This window comes from Pteropus alecto, unplaced genomic scaffold (genome assembly GCF_000325575.1).
Source record: "Pteropus alecto unplaced genomic scaffold, ASM32557v1 scaffold45, whole genome shotgun sequence".
NCBI lineage: Eukaryota > Metazoa > Chordata > Mammalia > Chiroptera > Pteropodidae > Pteropus > Pteropus alecto.
This window is the reverse complement of record NW_006442491.1, coordinates 18,959,632-18,983,775: the sequence shown is the minus strand read 5'-3', so window position 1 is coordinate 18,983,775 and position 24,144 is coordinate 18,959,632. Positions and strand designations below refer to the sequence as shown.

At 41.8% G+C, this 24,144-nt stretch overlaps 1 protein-coding gene across 5 annotated transcripts in view; it reads right to left on the bottom strand.

Annotated features, from left to right (window-relative positions):
* Window positions 1–8,983: 8,983 nt before the first annotated feature.
* The window catches only part of TPX2 (TPX2, microtubule nucleation factor), a 48,734-nt gene continuing 33,573 nt past the window's right edge, over window positions 8,984–24,144 (bottom strand). For 2 of the 5 annotated variants that reach the window (XM_025040009.1, XM_015597015.2), the window contains exons 14-19: window positions 18,008–18,100; window positions 16,810–16,983; window positions 16,280–16,426; window positions 14,045–14,156; window positions 13,665–13,852; window positions 11,783–12,278 (exon numbers count right to left, since the gene is read on the bottom strand). In XM_025040009.1, the coding sequence (XP_024895777.1) occupies window positions 12,168–12,278; window positions 13,665–13,852; window positions 14,045–14,156; window positions 16,280–16,426; window positions 16,810–16,983; window positions 18,008–18,100 (825 nt within the window). In that variant the 3' untranslated portion in view covers window positions 11,783–12,167. Of the gene's footprint in view, window positions 12,279–13,664; window positions 13,853–14,044; window positions 14,157–16,279; window positions 16,427–16,809; window positions 16,984–18,007; window positions 18,101–24,144 lie in introns of all 5 variants that reach the window. The other 3 variants (XM_006921700.3, XM_006921702.3, XM_015597016.2) reach the window with 3 other exon arrangements.

Sequence of the window (24,144 nt, the reverse complement as noted above, 5' to 3'; positions counted from 1 at the left end):
AAAGGGTACTTGCCAGTGTTTGATGAATGACTAGCAAGGATCCGAACAGGGTTTGCGGGTTACTCTGCTATGATGGCCCCTGCTGACACCCTCTTGTTATTTGTGTGATTGTCAATACAACTCATTGAGTGAGTGCTCACTAAGGGCCAGGACTGATTCTGCCAAAGGCTTCACCCCAGCTCACTGGATCCTCGCAAGGGACTCAAGGGACCAAACGACTCCAGGGGACCATTTCAGTGGTGAAGAAACTGATGCTGAGAGAGAGTAAGAGGCTTGTTCCTAAAGTCATGCAGCAATTAAGTAGCCAGCTTCAAATTCCCCAGATTCATATTGAAAGCCATCTACCGATGAGACCAAAATCCAGGCCAGGACAACAACGTAAGTGGCTTGATTTGCTGCCTTTGTCACTGTTTTATTTCCCGAATAAGAACTAGCATTTCTTGAACTCACGTAAATAGGCCAGACCCTGGGTAAGCAACTCTGTGAATGCCTTCCATTTAATTCTGACGATATGGGTAGTGGTTAGCTCTGTCCGTGGAGCTGAGACTAATAACAGGCCTGGGCAAATGCCTTTTCTGTTTCCTCATCTCTAGGACAAGCACCTTCCTCACAGGGGTAGGTATACAAGGCATTCTGAACAACCTCCCCATAGTAAATGCTTTATAAATGTCAGCTATCTCTACCCCATTTCACAAATGTGATAGGAAAACTGGGTCACAGAACAAACTCGCAGAGTTGGGTTTGAACCAAGGCTCAGCTCATCACTACTCTGTCCCATGGCCTCTCTCCTGGGGTGGCTGGGAGCATTTAGTGAGCACGTATATCAGAGTGCTTGGCACAGTACCCGTGGCACTGTGGGGTACGTTGTAGGCACACCGGGTAGAGGGCTCAGCTGTCCCTGCAGGCTTCTCCGTGGTCCCTCCTGCTGGGATGAGAGACTGGCTTGATTTTGGGTCCACAGGATTGCCTCAGCTTGCTTGCCACCCTGGCTGAGCTCAGCTTGGCTAGCTGCTCCTGGGAGTCCCCAGGCTTCTGCTCAGTGCTCCCTTGGAGGCACAAGGGTGGGGCACAGGAAACTTCCTCCACCCAGCTGGAGGCTGCCAGAGCTCCTGCCCACCCTTTAGAAGGGGCTTTCCTGCTCTGCACCAGCAGCGCAGGCTCCCTCAATGCCTCTACAGGGGCAGGGCCAGAAGTGGACAATGCCAGGACCAATTAAACTCGCCAGGGGAATTAAGGTCAGCAGGATGCAATTATGCCTGTTGGATTTAACAAGGCAAGTGGGAAGGTATCTCCAGCCAGAGTTCACGGCTCCTTAGGCCTCTTGCCCTGGATGGCTCTGCACTTCGGAAGACTGGGCTCCCAGGCTCACCCATTCCTGAGAGGATTCCTTGGGAGTGGAGGGGTTAACTCCAGCCAGGAACTGCTTCCCTGGCTCAGAGGAGGAAATTGATCCAGCCAAGAGGCTTTTAAAATGACCTGCTCAGAGGAGACATTTCCCGGCCTGACCCTCTCCCTGCTCGCGGTGATGGAAAATCTGGGGAGTTGAGCAATGACCTTTCTGATTCCAAAGAGAGCAGCCAAGTCCCCTCACAACTTTTCTTTGGTTCTGGATTGGGTGCCACTCAGGGCTGTTTTCACCAGTTCTCTCCCACCTGGGGCCCCTGAGCCCGGGGCCTTGGCAGTGCCTCTCAGGCCTCTGGGAAAGCCTGCAATCAGGCTGCTGTCCTTATAGCAGACTCTCTTCTAGGCTGGTAAGCAGAGCTCTGTGGACACTCTGTGTGGCCAATTGGACATAGATTTCTCTGGAAGCTCAAACAACACACTGTTCTGTCCCAGAATTATAGAGCTTTATTGCTAAGATTATTTACTGAGTGCTCTTCTCTCTGGCAAGGACTAAACTGGTCACTTTAGGGACAGAGAGATGGAGTTGCAGAAAAGCTATGGAATCACCACATAGTGCATTTTAGGTGAAAAAAACGATTGTAAAATCATTCATGAAATGGGATCTTTTTTTGTTAAAAATAATTATAGAGAAACTGTCAGAGGGATAGAAATATATATATTAGCAGGTGTGGAAGTACAAATGGTTTTTATTCTTTGGATTTTGCAGATTTTTTTGAAATGACCATTGGTTAACTGAGATTAATAAATAATTCAAAACATTAATGCGGACACTGATTTCTACAATTCAAGACAGAAAATGATCAGAGCTATAAATGAAATATAAGACACCGTGAGATTTCAGAGGAAGGAACTATGATCAAGGATGACTTCTCAGCCAAAGGCACAGCTAGCTCAGGCTTTCTCAGTACCCAGGCCCCAGAGTTTGCTTAAAATGAAGCCTCCTTGGCAGGGGGCCCTAGGAATCTGTCTCTGTCACCTGCATTTCAGGTGGTTCCCGTGTCAGAGGGCCAGCTTTGATGCACTCCTGAGAGCAGCCCGCTGGCGCAGCCGGTGGTGATTTCAGGACACATATCCTTCTAGAGGCCTCTGGGCTATGCTTCTCAACCCCAAGACACAGAAGGAACGTCTCGAGAGCTTTCATAACTCCCAAAGCCTGGGCCCCTCCTGAGCTCAATCGGATTGTTTGGAGGTGGGGCCCCAGCTATGGGTATTTTTTAAATCTCCCAAGAAGATTCAGATGCGCAGTCAGGGTTCAGAGCCACGGCTCTGAGGCTCTCCTGAGGCCGGGGCGTCACTTCGTTTCCCTGGAATACCCCCAAGTTAGGGTAAAGCAGTGCACACGGTGGGGGGTCCACCTTGACTTGTATTTACTGTGTGCGCTGTCCCAGAATCTGGGGCTCTGGGGGATGCAGGCGCCAGCTCAGAACACGCAGGAACCATAGCAGTCAGCTCTGTATCCCAGGGCCCCTGTACGAAAGGTGCTGCTGTTAATAGTAATAGCTGCTCGTATTTGCTGTGTTTTATCATGTGCCAGACACAGACATGAGCTCCTTTAATTTCATAGCAACTTTACAAGGTAGGTACTATTATCTCTCCCATATCCAGGTGGAAACTGAGGCACAGAGGAGTAACGCCCAAGGTTTAAGAGGTATTAAATTCTGGGGCCAGAATTTAAACCCAAGCCATCTGGCTCAGAGGCCTCACACTTATTACTCTGTACCACAAAGTAAATGCCCATTGAAAAATAAATTCATGAGTGAAGAAGACTGTCACTCACCAATTTGGTAGCCCCAGGGCATGACAGTAGGTGCTCTGTAAATGCTGGTGAATAAATGCTCCTACTTTAGTAGGGCCCTGGGACCACGGGCACCCAAGACCAGCCCCTCCACTCTTTCTCCCTCTCCCCGGTCTCAGCCCAACTTCCCTGCAGCATAAACAGCGAAGTCAAAAATAGCCATCTAATGACGTCAGGGGAACAAGGTCATCTGAAAATTGCCCACGGCCACTGGATACCTTCCTATAGGATCAAGTAGCAGGAGGGTACCCCAGGCTGGTGCAGCTGTTCCAAGAACAGGAAATGTCCCAGGAGCAGACTTGGAAGCACTAAGGCAGGCAGGCCCGGTGGGGGTGGGGGACAGACACAAACACATGGAAGAGGAGAAGCAAGACCTAAGAGCGGAGTAGGGACCCGAGAGTTGAGAGTAATTCGACTTTTATCTGCACCAGAAGTCCCTCCATTCACATGATCCCAGGAAATGGCTCAAAAAGCGGGGAAGGCGTGTTCTGTCCTGTTGCACAGGCCGGCTTCCCCGCCCACCAGGGTGCTATTTATAACACTTCAGGTCCGTTTGCTAAACTGAGTTACCATAAGAACCAGGGGATGTGTGGCAAACTGAGCGGTTGCTGGGAGAAGAGGCCCTGTGTGGGATGCTGCGGGTGCCCAAAAGAAGGATGAGGAGTGGGCCGAGCGAAACACCTCCTGGCTGCAGGCGCTTGGCATTCTGACCACCTTGGCGATCTCTCAGGCCTGCTGAGGCTTGTGACTTAACTGACTGGCAGCTACCACATCCCTGACAGGAACCCAAGCATCCAGCACAGCCTGAGGAGATGCCTGCTGTGTGAAACTGAGGAGGACCTGTCTTTGGCCTCTGGGAAGCTTAGCTGGAGGTTCCCACAGCAAGGTCAAGAGTTCAGCGCAGGCCCCAGCCCAAACAGCCACCTTCACAAAGAAACTTGCTCTTAAGTCTGAGTTGCTGGCCCTGGAGGGTGACAGAAACAATCTCTTCTTCACCCAAGGTTCTCTGATCAAGTCACTCAATTCTAAAATGAGCCAGGAGAGCACAAACGCCCATGTGGCCTCCTCTCTGAGAAGTCTCCCCATTCCTTTTGCTGGTTGGTAACTAGCAGCTGCTGGCCCTGTCCTGTTACCTTTGGGTAAACAGCAGGGGCTTCTGGAAAGCCCTGGCGACAGAGAACCCCCACCCGCTACAGCCAACTCTACTCAGATGCAACTGATGTGGTAGGAAGGGCACTTGAGGACAGAGAGGCCTGGATTCAAATTCTGACTTCACCACTTAACTAGCATTGTAAGTTTTGGAAACTTAACTTTGAGCCTCAGTTTCCTCTTCTGACATATGACTTGCTGGAAGGACATAGGGAAAAGCATTCTTCCCTCCATCTTCAGTCCAGTTATAAAGTCTTGGTTAAGGAGATAGATACTTACTTGACAAACTCAGTAGCTCTCTTGCGTAACATGAACAGTCTGCACAAAGGAACTCCCTAGGGAGCTATGGAAGAAAGAGGTGTTCTTCCCCTTTGGACTGGCTCGTTTGGCTGGGCACTGAGGGCCACAGGAGAGAACGGCTGCTGGCTCCCTGACCCAGAGACCTGCAGGTCCCTCTCCTGGTGCAGTGGTCCTCACACTTGGGCATGCCTCACAGTTCCCTGGAGGGCTTGTTAAAACATACAATGCTAGGCCTCATGTCCAGAGTGCAGGGGGTGGGTCTGGAGTGGGGCTGGAGAATTTGCATTTCTAGTCCCAGTTATGCTGATTTGCTGGTCCACAGACCACACTCTGAGGACCACTGTCCCGGCCAAGGTGCTGAGCTTCCAGCCTGCCAATCCCTACTCATTGTCACGAGGCTTCTGGGTAGGTCGGAGGGTTTGGGTACTTGTGTGAGGAAAACAAAAACATTCAGACCCCACTGTCAGTACAGCTAATGTTTCAAGGGGAGGGAGATGCATAAAATGTTAAGCTGTTTAGTGACAAAGGGTGGGTACTGGCAATCCCTCCCCACTTCTGCTTGTTCTGTGTTGCTTCCTGTATTCATTTTCTATTCTGCAGTAACAAATTACGAGGGAAAAAAAAGCTAACAAGCAAATAAGGCTCAGTGAACCAGTGTAGGCACCAACCTCCAGCCAGTAAGAATGAGATTTCTACAGGCTCAATTCAAATCCCTCACTCTCTTGGCTTGCACACACTCCCATGTAGCCTCCTCCTGGGGCTCTCCCTGCTCCTTTCCCTGGCTGTTAACTAGCCGCTGCTGGCCCTGTCCTGTTGCTTTGAATAAACAGCGGGGTCTTCTGGCAACCCCTGGCGACACATACCCACTGACAATTAGTACTGAATAATTCAATCGACATGCTCATAGACACAAAACCAGAAGCCACTCTCCCAATTCTCAATCTAGGGCTCATTCCACTAAATAATTTTGTGTTCCTCCTGAACCCTGTGACATTTATCTCAAAACAATCCAAGTCCCTTTGACCACGAACACTGTAAAAATTGAACCATGGTGGAGAGAAACAGGAGACCCCAGCATCAGGTTTGCCTGTGTTGTCTTTTGCCTCTAAGAAGAGAACCACCAGACAACTTTACACCTTGGAAACGCCACGGACGGGAGGGACTTCACGCAGCAGTCTGTAAGAATTCACTGAACATTCTGTGCAGTCTTTAACCAGTTCCAAGGTCAAGAGAAACATCAGAAAATATGTGTGTGTGTCAGAGGACATTATTCAGGGATTAGTCCCCTGGAGTGATCTGGGCTAGATTTCCGCTTCCAGAACAACCCTTGGAGAGTCCTCAATGAGATAGCACACTGGTCTCCAGCATACTTCGCTGAAGTTCAAATGGAAATCCAGGGGCAGGAGAGTTTGCTAGAGCTGTCCTCTCACAGTGTCTGAGCAGCTGGTTATAGAATATAAATGCAAATGTACGGCCGCTGTAGGAAGAGCAAATTCCCTAGAAAAAAAAGTCTGAAAATATTCAAGCTGAAAAGAGCCTTATTAATCTTTTTAGCTCAATCTCCTTGTTTGGCATATGTAGAAACTGAGGTCTAGAAAAAGTGAATGACTTGTTAAACGTCGCCCAGCGTGTCAGTGACAGAAGTGAGATTACATTCCCTACCCCTACTTGTCTCCAAAGACACATCACAGCCACCACAGCTCCAGCTAAAGACAAAGGGTGTTCTCCTTTCGAATCTGATCTAAAGGCTTAGAGACAACAATCTACTACGTGTGCCTGAAGATGCAGAATTCTTTAAAAGAACATATAGATATAGAGTTCTCTCGGAAGGGTTTTGCTAAATGCCAATAAACTTTTTCGCTGGGCATGAGAGCCAGTAACATTGATGTCACATCAGGCAAAAGGTGTATGCCAGAATAACGTCATTAGCTACGCTTTTGAGAAGGGCTTATATTTCCTTTTAATATTTTAACTACAAAGACTAAGTGGTTTGAAACAGTCATTTAAAGATGAGACAGACCATGATACATTAGAGGGAAGCAAACAAATAAAGACAAATCTAACCCATAAATACAGCCTAGGAAAATTCTTTGCAAAACAATCATTTTTCAACAGAGAGAAGCAAACTCAGAACAGTATGCTGCTGTTAAAATTGGTATTTACAGAGAACATAGTAATATAGGAAAAATATTTGAGTCACTACTATGCTAAGTGAAAAAAAAGCAGAATACAAAATATATATACAGGAAAACCCTACATTGTAGAAGAACATACAAAAGTTTTACACGCCCACAAAAGAAATTATACAAAGAAACATCAGTGTTTAAGGTAGATGATGGGACCATGGATTTTTAACTTTCCTCCTATTATCAGGTATATCCTGAATTATATGTAATTAACAATAAGCCCCAATTTAAAACTGAAAACAACAGTGTTGTAAGAATTTTGCATAGAGCAAATTTAAAGTCACTGTCTAGTCACTTAGTGGGTTTTCTATGTGACAGAGATTGTGTGCATGAGTGCCCATGAGTGAAAGTCAGTGTCAGGCTAGAGACTTCCGTCTCTCCTTAACCCAAGCAAGCTTGAACAATGCTGCCCAAATTGCTTTTCATATTATAATTTATGACCACTGACTAGTATCTTGACCAACTGCAAAACATATCTCCCACCCTTGCTCCTGAAAGACCTGAGAAAATACCACTGGTGTCAAAACAAGCTGGGCAACAACACTTGGCCACAGTTCATAGCACATTCACACACCTGCCTGTGAGATTCTGGGATACCAGTCCCATAACTACTACATGGGTCTTGGCAGATCAGACAGGCCAGATTTTTCTTTCCTTTCTAATAAAAGTTTAAAGAAAAGGGAGAGGGCAATTGGAGCCTTCGGGTTAGGTTTAGTCTGGTGAAATAGTTCCTAAATAAAAGCGAGCATTTTCCTACGCCTTTTACCCTTACTCCTCCAACTATGGTTTCTGACAGTGAAATGTCAGCATTTGTCAAGCCCTTTCAGGAAGCTGATACCTTCAGCACATAAAAGCCATGCTTTTGGTCTGAGTCCAGCCTCTTATTCTCTTAACAAGAGAAGAGCAAATCCTACCAGAATGACGTCAGTAACCTTCACTGCAGCACTAGGAAAGTGTGGGTGTGCAAGAAGACACAGCAACAAGGAAAAAGTATGTTTTTGCCCCCAGGCGTTTTTGTAGCAACTGCACTGGCTTCAGCTGGATAACAAATTGTCCTGGAATTCTTGGCATCAGAGCAAACATGTCAGCTCCCTGGTTACGCTTTCGTCACCGCTCAAAGTACCACACACTTTAACCTCCCTGCTCTTTCCATAGGCCTGGGTTTGTCCTGTATCCAGGAAACTTTATATGTTGTCTAAATTGAGCATCCTAGCAGGCTGAAAGGCAGATGGCAGGTCAGAATTCAGAATGTTGACCGATTCCTACCTGGATCCATACCACCAAGCTGTAACTCAGCCTGCCTGTGCAGAAATAGGAGCCCAGCCACATGGCTAACAGCTTTTTAAACTGCTACCCTCAGCAATGAAGAACTTCCTTACCAGACAAGATTCAGAAGGGAACTGAAAAGAAAGTAATGTCAAGATTTATCTAAGGTGATACACAGGTTTACCAGATACTCAAGCCAATAAGCCCCCAAGGCTCAGCTAAGCCAGGAGCTAAAAGACTAGGTGTTGCTGACCTGCCCTTGAGTCCTTGGGACCTCAGGTCACTAACTGGGACATCATGTAGAGGAACTAGACCCCACTACAGGCCTGCCTCTATGTCACTAGATACTTCTAAGAGGCTTCATACTTCAGTCAGGGAGGAAGCCAGGACATGCCCACAGCAGCGCCCAAACCACATCATTCAATGCAGAACATGTGAAAAGAGCAAGGTACAGAGTGTAGAGTATGACACTATTTGTGTAAAAAGGAGGGAAGAAGTAGAAATATGTATATGCAGAAGCCACTTCTGCCAGGGAACACACCTGGTGGCACTCTCTGTGGAGAACTATGCAGCTAGGAGAAAAGGTAGAAGACTTTACCTCAGTAGGTTTTGAATTCTGAACCATGTGGATGTGTAACCTTTCAAAGAACAAATTAAAAGCAAATGCAGAATATTATAATCTTATTGTTTTAAAAAAGAAAAATGTTCTATAACTCTGTGTATGTACCTAAAAAATATTCTGGAAGCATACACAACTATTAACTATAGGCGACTCCTGGGGAATGAGAAGAGGGGCAGTAAAGAGATCACGTTTTATTCTATGTTGTCTGTACTGTTTCCGTTTTTTCCAAAAGGCAGTACACTACTTTCCTTAGTTTTACTTAATAAAAAAAAAAAAAAGTGAAAAAACATCCTTAAGAACTGCAACCTCACATCCAACAAGAATCTCTAAACTCCCTTGGCACTTGCTCTGTCTCGAGTTACTCAATCACATCTATCTTGCGTTACAATTATTTATGTACAGGTCTTGTCTCTGCTAAATGCTGGAGCAACTGCCAATGCAGCCCGTCTACCACTCAAGCTCCACTTTCCAGGGACAAAACTCTATGGAAAAGAACTGGTAAGAAAACAGCAGTCAAGATGGCAACAAAGCGATTACACAAGAACAGAACAATCAACCAAAGTTAGGGTGAACAGTAATATTAAGTAGCACAAGACTATTAGCAATGGGAAGCCATGATCAAGTCAAAACAGCACTGAAAACAAAGAGCTCTTCCCAGAAATTATGGAAATTCCAACAATTTGCACGTGTGCATGTGCTAGGAGCTTTGCAAAATTGCCAAGCAAAGCATGACAGCCAGATTTCTCAGTAGAATACAGTAAATTCCTATCAGAGGACATGTTTTTTTTAGGACAATTTCAGAGTGACCTCTAATGTTGAAAGAGAGGCCCCCTGTAGGACATGGCCTGGAGAGATAAAGAACCTGAATTTTACGGTAATATAAAAGCAGAGAGTTTTGAGTTTCGGGGGAAATGGGAGGCAGTACTAGAAAAATAAAGGTCGTATGAGGTGGACCAGAGAGGACTCTAAACTAGACAGATTGTGCTGAGTAGAAAGAGTGCTACTGGGAAAATGAGAAATTCTGGGAAGCAAGAGGCAATGGATGTCTGCATCTTAATTTTAAGATATTCACTCTGAAATAATGTAACCCATTTGTTGCCTCTAAAAAACTGTCACATATTACCACCCTGGCATGGGCATCTAGAGGAGGTAATCCAGAATGAAGCGAACGGGATGGAAGGATCCCAATAGGCCCATAATTCTCAATAATGCTCTTTCCCAAACCTTTAGCTTGAGGGCCAGATTTATTCTCCTACCTGAAACAATCAAAAACAAAAAACAGACAATGAAAAAATGATATTGGATAAAAATATGTGAAGGACAGTGAACTGTTAGAAGAGAACTGCTGATACGAGGTAGGAAAAAAAGCTACACAGGACGCAGAGAGGGTGTCTGAAAAGAGGTGACCTGAAAAAAAAATGAAAGCCCCCCGAGAATCCACAAGAGATAAGAGGGGTTGAAGAGAGCTGGATATCTGAGAATAAGCGATGGAGAACTCTGTCTCTGGGGCTGCTACCTGAGTGTCTTCCTTAACTCCTCTTTCTCTCTTTCCATGTCCAATCTATTAGCAAGTCTTGTCAGTTACTTCAAAATACATTCAGAATCCAACCATTTCTCACCACCTCCACTGCCACCACCCTAGCCCAAACCACTATTAGCTCTCACCTGGAGAACTGCAAGAACCTCACCTTCCTATTTGCAACCTCGCAGACCCCCTTTTCCCACCCGTCTACTCTCCCCACAGCAGTCAGGGAAACATGGATCACCTGACGGAAGAGGACAGTTACTTGCTTATTGTCTATCTCCCTTCCTGAAAGGTAAGCTCCATGAAGACAAAGTCTACTTCTGCTCAGTGCTGTATTCCCAGGGACTAGAACAGTGCCAAGTTATACAGAGTTAGCACTCAATTAATATTTGTTAAATAAATAAAGATTCGTGGAACTGTATATAGAAACTGCATATCCTTTTTGCCCAGAAAATAAAGAAACCATATTTTGCATCAGTTTATGGGCCTTTAGGAAGCCCAGGGATCTGAAAATCATATGCTGCTGAATTATAATGGCTTGTACATAATGCTCGCTGAATAAATGAAAGGAATATAAAATAGGTTTAATATCATATTTGGTGCCTAGGACTGGCCTGAGCAGAATATGGTTGTTATTATATCTCACGGCACAGGAGTAGATGACTAGTACAGAGTAGGGTTCATAAATAATGTCAAGCCTAAAAGAAAATATATGATTTAACATGGACCTAGCAAATTCTGTGCCAGCTACAACAAATACAGAGACGACTAGGACTAAGATGATTTTAAATATCTGTCTCCCTTCTAGTTTGTGAATAAGTACAAGTAACTCTTGGTGTAATTATTGTGCTAGAGAGATATATACAGGAAACATTTGGGAGGCACTAAAAAGGAAGTGATCATCCTTACCTGAGGAGGTCAGGCAGTCAAGGAAGGATTTATAAGAAAGACATTACTTGAGCTGAGTCTTATAAGGAAGAGTTTACTAGATGAAAAAAAGCACATTTAGGGAAGAAGGCAACAGTCTGTGCAAAGGCATCACACACGATTGCCTTTCAGAGTGGTTTCTGGGAGGGAGTCAACAAATATGGAAGGATATTGACACAGGCAGAAAGGGAAAGCCTGTGCTTCAAAGCTGCTGGACCTTCCTCTCAAAGTACCCATTTCTCCAATAAAACGGGACCTCCAAAGAGGATAGACAAATTTAAAAATATCACCATTACAAAATCAGGGAGGGGAAGACAAACATATTTCTTCTTCCAGTCCAGGCTACTGGGGGACTTAAAAATGTGCTGCACAGCGTTCCGTTATTATCAGCACAGATAAGAGAAGAATGTGCCTTCACAGCAGCTCTGCCCAAAGCTTGCGGATGGCTGAGAGGTTCCCCATCACTCCATGCAGTCTTTTTGTTGTGCAGTTAATGAGGCTTTCCCACTCATAGCAAACAGCTCCTTAAAATTCATTTTGTGCAGAGAAGAGGAAAGAAATCTGATATCTTGATTGTTCCTCATTGAAGCCATGACTTAAATCCTATCTCAGTATTTAACTATCTTTATTTTCTGATTAAAATAGAAAAAAAGAGTGAAGAAAGGGACCATAGAAATTACACTGTTACTGATATAGACTTTAAATTTTAGTCAGAGTTAAGACCCATATTAAAGGTCAACTGATGGTTCAAAGGAAATAACTACATGGAGTCTGATCGAGACATATATGAGTTGAGTCTCATTATTAGCCTCAATAAAGCAGGAAAACAATTCTCAACAAAATTAGAGTTCACACTTGTCAGGTATGCTCTGTCGGGCATGGGTAGGTAAAAGTCTGGAGAAATGGGTTCTCTCCATGCCCTGGGGACAAAGAAAGAAGGCTTCTGGTTTGAAGCAAAAAGTAGCTCCTATTCCCAGGTGGTGTCTGCCGAGTTCAGCAGTGGAATCGGGCGGAGAACTTGGGAGATACAGGCACAGTCAGAGGCTGGTCACTTGACTTTACCTCCACACCCTGGTATTTACGTATTGGGTTTGCTTTGTGCACCTGCAAAGTAAGAAAAATAAAGTTACCACTAATACGGATGTTAGAAAACTATGCTTATACTTAACCTATCTCCAGTTTCATTGTTTATTACTGGGGTATGATGAGGCCTTACTCAATTATAGCAGAGAAGAGATACATGTTAAGAGTTTGCTAGAGTACAATCTTAAGCTTGAGTCTTAATATTCACCAAAAGTATAGACAAAACAAAAACAAAAAAACAATAACTAGAAGGGGTCACTGGGAGAAGGTCCCATCCATCCTTCCGGGCAGTCTAAAATCAATCCTGAGTCAAGGCAGATTAACAGAGCTAACTAGCATTGACTGAACTGTGCTGTAGAATGCTGCAATCGGCCTAGTGAGAATCACTGTAAGAAACAGCTCTATGACGGGGACAAACAGGTACCAAGTGTTGAAGAAAATTAATAAAACCTGAAGGTGGAAAAAGGGCTAATTGTGTGAGTATATCTGAGGTGGAGACTGTATTGTTTTTTCATCTAATCAAAAACAGTAGCTTGAATTTTGCCAAGAAGTTTGTCCTTTTAACAGTTTGTCCTTAGAACCTTACCTGCAGTCATAATCGCCTCTGCCAACCGCTGTGTGTGCTGCAGCTTAGCACTTTTAGATGAAACCTCAACAACTTCTATATTTCTATATTCATCTTTTTACTAATCATATGAAGTTCCATCTAAGACTGTCTTCTTCCTCATTAATGCAGTTAATGCAGCTTGCTGCTCTACTAGTGAAAAAATTCTTAATGTGAATTAACCTTTCTTTTTGGTTAATTTCTAATTTCTAAATCATTATGCTAATGCTAGCATGGCACCTGGACCGGTATGCACTATAACGCAAAAGAATCTGAGTCAAGTATTAAAAGAAAAATAAAAATACAGATATTGCCCAATTCCTGTCCTTCTCTACCTATGTATTCTTGTCTAATTGTAAAACACATTGGTTTTCTTAAGCCTTAAGGAAATAATAAAAGTTAAATAATGCATCACTATTTACAGTTATGTCACACGATTTCCTCCTTTTTCCTTCTATGAAGACCTCTGGAAGAAAGTCTGTCTACAGAATTCAATACTAGGATAAATTAAATTTGTTAACAACTAGTTTGTATATATCTCATGAACATTGTGAGTTTCGTTAACTGACAGGTTGGTTCCTAAAAAAGGCCGAAATTATGGATCAAACTTAGCAGATACATGCATCACAATGTATAAAACTTTAGCCTCGTTCGCATGTCAACTTTATCACCACCCTTGGTTTGTGTGATTTCCTACTGTCACTCATCTTTGCAGGCCACCTTAGATCCTTTCTGGAACAATGCAAGGTACAGATAAAACAGAGACGACTATGGGTTAATCAGCACTCCTGTCGTCCAATTACCAGTTCTTTCCGTAGCCTGGCCAGCTCCTTCTTCTGCTGCTCTTCCTCTTGCTGCCTGGCCTCCTCCATCTGCTGGACTCTCTGGGCTTCTACCTCAGCCATTTTCTTCTCCAGCTCTTGCCGCTCCTTGGCTCTCTTCTCAGTGGCCAGCTGAAAAGGTTCCTGAACTAGAGAACCAGAAAGGCCCTCTGAGTACAGAAAGAGAGAGAATATTGGTGCACAAGCAAGCCTTGCATAAACCTAGCCCCCAAAGATCCAGCAAGAGGCATAGACATGCACGCAACAGAAGGGCTAAGCTCTAAGGAAGCCTTATTGAAAGACAGGTGGAGTAAACCACATACAATTCTGCCCCAGTCCCCCAAGAACAGATATAATACTACCAGCAACGGATTTTTTTTCTTTCTTGGGAACAAAGGGCTCCTGGGAGATGACAGTGTTTGGACGAGCCTTGAAACAAGTTGCTTCTTTCTGTTGTCTCAGTTCTTCCTCTAGCTATTAGAAAGAAAGTCTGTCAGACAACTTTCCATGACTACCACCTCCATGGCTCAGGTTCTAACTGATCCGAGAGTAAAGACAGCAGATGATTTAATCTAAACCCCAGTTACAGTCCATTTACCTAAACCCACTACAAACTAGAAAGTACCTTTAAGATACAGTTGCTCTTTGGAAAACATAGGCATTAGGGGCGCCGACCATCTGTGCAGTTGAAAGCCCTTCTATGTCTTAACTACTAATAACCTACTGTTGACCGGAAGCCTTATTGCTAACATAAACAGACTAACACATTGCTTGTATGTTATATATATTATATACTGCATTCTTACAGAAAAGTAAGGTGGAGAAAAGAAAATCTTATGGAATTTAATTTAAATTAAGAAAATCATATGGAACAAAAAATATATTTACAGTATTTACTGGAAAAAAAAAACACGTGCAGTTCAAATTCTGAGTGCAAGGGTCAACTATACTTGTAAAGCCTATCTTAACATTTCCCCTCAAAAAGTAGACATTAAAAATAAACTGGCATTTAAAAAAAAAAGTAGACATTACATACTCCCAGATATAATCACCTATAAAGTATTCTCCCACCCAATCCCAAAAAGAATCTAACCAGAATTTAATCAAGCCTCCATATCTAACTAATCATCTATAGGAAATAGAGGAGGTAGAGGAACATATTAAACTATCCCAATGGGAACACAAGGACCAAAACCCAGATTGTGGAAAATCTGTAGCACAAAAAATCCATTTTATTCAATAAATAAAATGCAAGTGGAGAAGCCTATAGAGCAAAAGGGAGTTAGAGATTTATCAAACAAATGCAATATGTGGACCTTATTTGGATCCTGATTTGAATAATTCAATTGTTTAAAACAAGTTATGAGAGCTTTGGGGATATATGAAGGCTATGTGTCACTATTAAGGGCTTACTATTAATATTTTCACTATGATAATAGTATTGTGGTTATGTTTTTTTTTAATCCTTATATTTTAAAGATAGGCACTGGAGTATTTTTGGATGAAATGAGATGATACCTAGGATTTGCTTCAAAGTAATCACGTATAAGTAGAAGGATCTGGTATAGAGATGAGCAGGTAGACGTATAGATGAAATAAGATTTTCCATGTTTTGATCATCACAGAACCAGGTGACAGGTTCACAGAAGTTCATTACACTATTCTCTCTACTTCTGTATGTATCTGAAAAACCCTAAATTTTTTTTTGATTATGGAAAATTCCCCACACAGACATTCTGTGTCAAGTCTTTGAAAGGGAGATTTACTGGTACTTTCAAAGCAAGTACAGACCTGTTTTCCTGGAGAACGCTAACAAGGGGCCTATACTCAGTCATGTTAGCAATCATGTCTCTTGGGCTTCAAGAGGGGTAATGTCCTACAAAAATTGGCCCAGAGCTCCTTTTGGTCAGAGTTCAGGATATGTGACAATATAAAATTACCAACAAAATCAGGAAAATTTTTTCCAGATAAAGTAGAATTAGACCCCAGTTAAACCAGCCAACAACCAATTGTTTTTAATCACTTGTCATTTATAAAGAACAAACAGCACAGAGTGTTGAGAAAACAGTATACCATATTGAGAATCTATTCTCACCATACTGTTTCTTATCAAAGCACCAACAGAAAGGCGTGAAAATTTAATGAACGAGTCTAATACATGAAATAGATGAGATCTTAAAGAAACTCCTGACACACACAAAAAGCCTGTCAGTTCTCACATTCCCCAGATGAGCACTTAAAACAGAGATCAGCAATCTTCGGCCTACAGGCCAACTCCCACTTACAACCTCTTTTAGCACAGCCCTGAGCTAAGAATGGTTTTACAATTTTATAGAGTTGAAACACACACACACACACACACACACACACACACACATACATAATATGTGACAGAGACCAGATGTAGCCTACAAAACCTAAAATGTTTACTATCTGGCCTTTTATAGAAAAGTCTGCTGACTCCTGATTTAGAGTGAGAGACCCTGAAATAATCCAGTGTGTTAGTTCCCAGCTGAACTTCAATGTAGTAGGTCTACCCACTCTAACAAACCAACTATCAAGCAATTAACAACCTAGCTGCTCTCCCCATCACTCACCTGGTGCTTCCAAGTCTGTGCCTTCATAGCGCCTCTTTTGTCAGTCTCCAAGCAGAAAGGCTCAGTCTGGGTTGCATTCTTCACCTTCTTCTCTGGCAGGTTAACAGTGTCAAAATGAGGCAATGGAAGTGCCTTGAACTTAGGCACCTGATAAAAAAGAAACATAGGATTTAAGATAAGGCCTTTCTAGCCAGAAAGCAAAAGCTGCTCTAGAAAATTTGAATGAACCTGGAAAATAGGAAAGGCCAGTTTTCAAAGTAACATGGTATAGCAGAAAGAGTAATGGGCTTAAAAGGAAATCTAGGTTTTCCTCCCAATATTGCCAGTAATGGCAGCATAATCATGGGTAAGTTACTTAACCTCCTTGTGCCAGAAAGGTTATTAAAATTACTTGCCCTATTTATACTTCATAAGGTTCTTAAAGGGATCAAAGGAAGTCAGTGATTTCATAGTTAAAAGTGCAACATGAAAGATTATCTTTGAGGAACCAAAGAATAGTACTATGTTATCTGGAGAAATGGAACACCTACCTCCCCTTTCTGCAGTTCTTTTATTTTCTTCTCCTTCTGTAACTGACGTTCTTTGTCTCGAGAATCAAAAGAGAAAGGGCATATTTCCACAGTTTTTGCCTCTGGGATGTGGGGCTTAAAAGGCACCCCAAAATGTGGCACAGGTTGAGCTCTTATCACCACTGGCTCCTCTTCCTAGTGGAAAAATTGCAGTTTAGAAACAAGGCTCCTCATTCTTTCTCACCTCCTTAGAAAGTGGAGTCAGAAGACATTATGTGAGAGAAATCATTAATTAAGGCAAGTCACTCTACCTCTTAGGTGTCTTAGCTTCCTTGTCTATCAAAGAGGGATAATAACTAAGTCCCCTACCAACTCACAGGGGTGAGGCCAATGTGAAAGTATTTGATAAAGGACTAACACAACCACTCTTAAGGGATCTAGTCTTTCACAGGAAGGTTGTAAAAACTAAATGTGATCAAACTATGTGAATAAAATGAAGAAAGGTAGTAACCAAGCACACACCTTAGCCTTTTCTTTGACCCACCCTGCATCTAGACTCCACTGAAACATGTGACTGAGAGTTAATGGTTGCCAAACCCAGAATAGGACCAAATAAGTTGTTTGGTTTTAAGCTGGTAAAATAAGATCACTGTGTATTTTAGTTTCAAATTAACCTATTAAAAGGCTTATGCTCGAGATATGCTATAAAATTACCCTTACTCTGGATATTTATATATAAAATGGGAGATATAACAAGAAACTAGCCTGATCAATGAGTTTATGTATTCCAGTTTCATGAACTGTCACCACACAATCACCTTTTCAACCCTTGGGTTAATGGAAGATAGGACAGGGTAAATGTAACTGCTCAGTGTGAATTTTAAAGGCCTCTCACTGAATGATGACAATAGCTCAGGCAAAATAGAGTACAGGGATCGGCAACTTTTGATCTGTGTTACGATAGGCTGATTTTCAATGCTACAGAAATGGACAGGCCTCAAATAAGTGGATAGACCTACCACTGAAAGCCAAAATAGTCATACCCTTACCAATTACTTCGCTCTCAGAGGAGCAAAAAAGATGATCAAAAGTTCATAGCCACTGTTAAAGAACACTGCAAACATGAGTGAGGGCCTTTCAATTCCATTAAGTTTAAGAAAGAATAAAGCTTAAATTGATTCTGCAGAATAAAGAAGAAACCCCCATCTCAGGGCATCACCTCATCGTTGGTGGGCATTCGGATTCTGTTCTTCAATGCAAAGGCCGGTGACTTGGGGACAGTGATTGGAAGCATCTTCTTTTCAGGAACTCCCTAGGAGTAAGAAACTCAATTAGACATCCCAGAACAATCTCCACTAGGCTGTGTGATAAGATTAACCCCTTTCTTAAAAGAAAGTTCACATACCAGGAATTAAAAAACGGCTAGAATTTTAGTATGTTGTTATTTACCCAACTAGGACAAAGGCATATCTGGTCTGCAGTAGCACTTCAAAGGTGAATTTTCATGACAGAAGAGAACGAATAACAAAGATGTAGATTTGTATATTCAGTGAAACTTGAATTCATCACAATCTTTTTTGGTATTTATGAAAAACATTCATCACAACAGAAAACAAACTAATGCAAGTATTTTGTTTCTCTTCCTTTCTATACCCCAACCCCTCAAAAACAAACAAACAAAACTTCCAAATGTATCTAGAATCAGAGCAGATACTGTCCATTCTCTTAAACCTATTCCGCATACAGCTCTACAATGAGAACTTATGTTCAAAAACAATACCCTCAAAAGGCAAATAGGAAAAAGTATTGGGCAAGGACTAGTTTGATTTCCTTTTGCTAAATAAATGAACAAAGATCAAAAAGAAACAGTTCACAAAGATATACAAAGAGGCTCGAGCTCAATAATTTTTAACAATATAAATTTTAAAAAGGTATTTCTCACCTATAAGACTAAAATTTAAAAGACTGATACTAGTGTTGGCACGTGAGAAGAGAAGTGGTGAGGGTATAAGTCATAAATTGGTACAATCTTTGGGAATTAGCTATTAAATTTTTAAATGGTCATATTCTTTCATTCAATATTATACCTCCAGTATTTGATCTTTTGTTTAGTTTTGTTTTTGATACATTTCAATACATTTTTTAAAAGAATAGGAAATCGCAAATAACTCAATTATTTGTCAATAAAGGATCAGTTAAACCCCTTCTTAAATGGTGGCACATCCACACCACAAATTATACAGCCATCAGAAAAGAATAAAGTAATAAAGTCTTTATTATTGACACAGAACAGTGCTGGTAATATCAAGGAAGGAGAAACAGGTTGCTAAAACAGAGAATATTATTTTTGTGTATTTTAAAAATGTATAATATAATCAATCTAAGCATAGAAAATAAAATCTGAAAAAAACACCAAGCTGTTAACTCTCACATCTCTTTGAGAGTGAATTGAGAGGCATTTAATTTTTTATATTCCATAATTCTAACACACTCAACTGCTCTGAATATTTTTCCCTTTGATTCCAAAACACTCAACATTTCAAATCCTTGCACACTGAGTTATATGTACCATACTGTGTATATCATTAAAAACTAAGACATTTTAGAAAGATGTTTCCTCCATAAGCATTTTCTGATTCTCATAGAATTTATACTCTACCATGAATCTGACCTTTAATACCAACTACAAAATAGTATCTCTTGGGCTGTGGTTGTGAATGAAGTGTATGACCATTTTTAAAAAATCCTCTCTCACATGTGTACATTGCCCCCCTAGCTCTCTATTCTGCTTCCTAACTCTTCACAGCCATACCACAGACCACATCATCTACTGCCTTTACCATTCCACCAGTCTTATATTAGTCTTTCAGCTTCCCATTCCTTCCATCCATCTTCTGTATAGTCAGAATTATTTTTCTAAATCATATCTGATAGTTATAATGTTACTTCCTGACTTAAAATTCTTTAATGGTTCCTACTGCCTTCAACAGTATAACAAATGTCTTGGCATGAAGTACAAGGTGCTTCATAATCTGGCATCCTGCCTGACTCTCCAGCCTTGTCTCTCACCCAACCTTATACATCACCCTCCAACCACAATGAACTACTTACTAGCAGCTGCCAAAATGTGCACTGGTTCTCAACTCAATACCTTTGTATGTACTCTCTCTTTGAAATGCCCTGGATGCCTGAAAGCACTTAACCCTTCTTTTCAAGCCTCTCTTCTTTACAAAGCCTTTCTTTCAATAGGTCTCTCTACTCTTAGAACCTACACAAGTGACCCCTCTCTGCCCTGTATATAGTTCTATCACAGTACATACAAAACTTCACTGTACTTGTTTATTTAGATGTGCATCTGCTCCTGTTAGCTTAAGAGTGCTTTGAGAGTGGGGACTGGTATTACATCAATCCCTAGCTCCCAACACAGACTTCGACAAGTATGAGGCCAAACATTCAGTAAATGTTTGTTGAATGAATATACTATGAATAACAGAATTTATACCTTGGACTCTAAGACTCTTGGACTCTCATTTATACCTTGGGAGGCTTCTCCTTAATTCCAACAATGCCACAACTGCTCAAAACATGTTTGGAATGTCTTTCTTAGAGAGGCTTTCAAAGCCAGTTTGCGGGCCATGGAAAGCAGTCACTCAATCCTTTAATTAAATAAAACTGTTTCCAGATCTGTTATCTTGGACTACTCCGAAGTCTTAGTTCCAAATGACTTTTGATCAGCTTCTAAAAGCAAATTAATCTTTAAAATATGAAGATTTGCCATCACTGAAGAGATCCAAAAGACTGTGCCACAGGATCCAAGACAAGTGGCTTTTCCAAAATGCTTTGAGCAATATCAATCATTGGAAAGAATTTATACCCTTCCAAGGTGGGTATAAAGTGACCACTGCAAACGGAATGCTCAGTTTGCTGTGAAAGTTCTTAGACATTTCCTAAAGAAAGCCAGGATCACTAGTACAGTGAAATCTAATATAGCAAAACTTGTAATCTGAGTGAGAAAAGTCCGTAAAATGGGTTTTCAAATAATACTTACCAAAAAAACAACAACAAAATCTGTTCTCCACAACATCCTAGACAGGTGGACGGACATCAGTCTCATGCTTGAACACACCCCGGGCGTGTGGGAGTGGGAAGAACACTGAGCAGGGAGTCAGAGGTCTGTTCTCGCCCAGCTCTGACTCCAGTAGGGATAACCTTAATTAGACAGCCTTCACACCTCGAGATTTTTTTCTTTTCATAAAACAAAGTATTAGAAATAAATATCTGAAGACTCATTTTGTTCTAAAATAATCCCTCTTTTCCTATTTTTCTCCTCTGCATCCACCAAACAGATGTGCATTTTAAAAGAAGAGCAATGGAAATCTCTAATGAGAAAGCCATGAAAGAGATTATTTATGAGTGGGATCAATACTCATAACTAGTTGAGAGAGAGGGAAAGGCAATTTATGAAAATCATCATTGTAGCAACTATCCACTCACATGCTATCCCCACTGCAATCAAAGCCAACTAGGAGTTCAATCAGAAATAAAGAAAGAGGGGGGAAAAAGGAAACTGGATTTCTAGAAACAAAGAAATCTTGTTTTTCTAGTTTAAGTTTTCTTAGTTATAAGCTCCTTACGGGCAGGGATATTGCCATTTGCATTCCTTTGCATTCTCCATGGCACCTACAAGAAGTAGTAATGTTCCGCGAACACAGGTTGATTAATATTATTGTCCTTATTTGTTTACATGTGAGTCTGCTCTACCAGACTGAAAGCTCTGAGGACGAGGGCTGTTTCATATGCCATCTCTGAATTCCCAGTTTCTAACACAGGCTGGAGCATTTCAGCTTCTACTGTCACTCACTCAGTTATCCAATATTGGAGTGCCTATGCTGTGATGGTCCATTCTAGGGATACAGAAGCGTACAGATACCCATGGTCCTTGCTTTCAGGGAGCCTACATTCTAGTGTAAGAAACAGACAATGAAAAAGTAACTAAGTATTTCCTGATTTTCACAAGTGCTCTGAAGATACCTAGCAGAACATAGAACTAAACGGTAATCTGGGGAAACTCCAATGGGAAGCTCAGGGAGGGTATCTCTAAAAAGGTAATATGTGGTTACAAGTAGGCAATGCAGATGTATGAATGATGCATAGGAAAAGCAGCCCAAGACGGAGGTGGGGTGTCAGGGGTGAACACTTCTCCCTGAGGTAGCATATGGCCCCAAGCACCCTGGGATAAGTTCTCAGGCCTGTCCCAGAGCAGTTAGGAAATTACTGTGAAGCAATGTTATCTCAGGGAGTATGGGGGGGGGGAGTCTACTGATCTCCCCAAGTCATCCTTAAAATATCACTGCTAAAATTACTCGCTGGCCTCACTGACACCACATCTACCTCTGTGGTGCCCCAGCTCCCCCACCAGATGTCGGCACCAAGTTCACATTTCACACCCTGGAGCTCAAGGCTTTCATCACTCCACCTCTGCCCCAAGAGCCCTTTTTTCATCTCTGCCTCATGGCCCATTGCTGCCCAAGCCCATCTCTCATCAGCCCTGTTGTCTCCTTGCCACCTATCAACCACAGGCGGGAGAGCACAAGAAACACCATAAGGACCCACGGACAGAGAGCTTCAGCACCGAGAGGACACAAAGGGGGAACAACAGTGACAGACGGACAAGCTGCATCTGGGCTCTGGGAGGCAGGCAAAGACCAGAAGTTAAGAGATCTAATCTCAGTTCTGCCACCAACTTTCAAAAGTGGGCAAGACACATTCCTCTCTCACAGCCTCCCTTTCTAAAAAATGAAGAGGGTGGAAGAGAATACATCTAATGTTTCCTATGCTTTTGATTTACTAGAAACCAAGAGTTGAAGTGAAATCACTGGAAATTTGGGAGAGCTGCAAACAGCCAACTCAAAAGCAGTGTTTGCCAAAATAAACAATGGTTAACAGCACTGTGGGGGAGAATGATAGTGCTTAAGAAGATGACAGTTCAAATCATGGTTCTGTATACTAGACACCTTTTTCCTCACCTATCTCTTAAAAGTTATTATGAGAAATAAGATAATCTACATAAAAACACAGTACAATGTAAGCAGACAATAAAATGATAGTTATTACTATTAACAACACGACTGCTCACTGTGTGTCAGACACTTCATTCTTCAGCCAGCTCGAATCTGTGCTACACCTAACAAATCAAAACTCCAGGGGTGGGGCCCAGGAATCTGTTTACGTAATAAGATCCCCAGAGGCTTCTGAGAACCAGCTGAATTTGGCAAACACTTCCCTCTGCATAGCACACACACCAATTCAGCGGCATCTTACTTTCCTAAGTGCTTTCCTGATCTGTTTATTCAGAATTCTCAACAAAGCATAACCTGGTACAATGCTACTCTAAGAACTCAGCTAACTCCTAATGAGCTCCAGTCACCTGAATGTCATTACCACTTCACCTGAGTGTTTCTAAAGTACGACAAACTGCCAAACCAATTTCCTAAATCAGTGTTTCTAAAAGTGGAGTTCAAGTATGACTGGTGACATGGAAGAGGATGGGAGGTGGGAATGTAGACTTTTTTTTTTTTTAATAATTGCATATTTTCCTAAGAACCTTCTGTTTTAATACAAGAGCATGGATCCCAGAACCATATTCCCTATATTCATATATCAGCTCTGCCACTGGCTAGTTTGTTATCTGGGGCAGGTTATTTAACCTCTATATTTCCTAACCATAAAATGGATTGATAATACTACCTATAGTGTTTACTTCACAGGGTTACTATGAGAATTAAGTAAGTTATTATATAAAGTAAATATTTTAGACTAAAACTTGGCCCATAATAAGCTTTATGTAAGTAGTAGCTACTATTGTTGTTATTCAAGGCAAAATATACTGGTTTTCCATTTACATAGTGATTTAATGTTCCCTTTAAAATCACTTTAAAAATGAATTGATTTTTAAGAATATATAAAGTCATTACTGGTATATGAGATACAAAGATATAGCAAAAATCAAAAGGGTTGTATGTGAATTAAAAAACCAAAAACTTGTGGCAAGAAGAAAAGTCAGGAGCTTAGAGAAGATGTTATTAAAAGCAAGGTACCAAATGAATATTACAGAAGGCTTGAGAAAGTCATTTCTCTTCTCCGAGCCTTGGTTTTCTAGCATGTAAAATGAAAACATTGAGCCCTTCTGGCTCTAGGATTATTAAGTCTGCATATAACATACATTTCCCATATTGTATCTAGAATACTGTTTCCTCAGCAAGTAATGACAAAAGCAGCACAAATAACTTAGGTGGGAAAATTTTCTTAAAATTTGGTGTAACAGAGTTTGGACCTTACGGCAAATGAGCATCACGA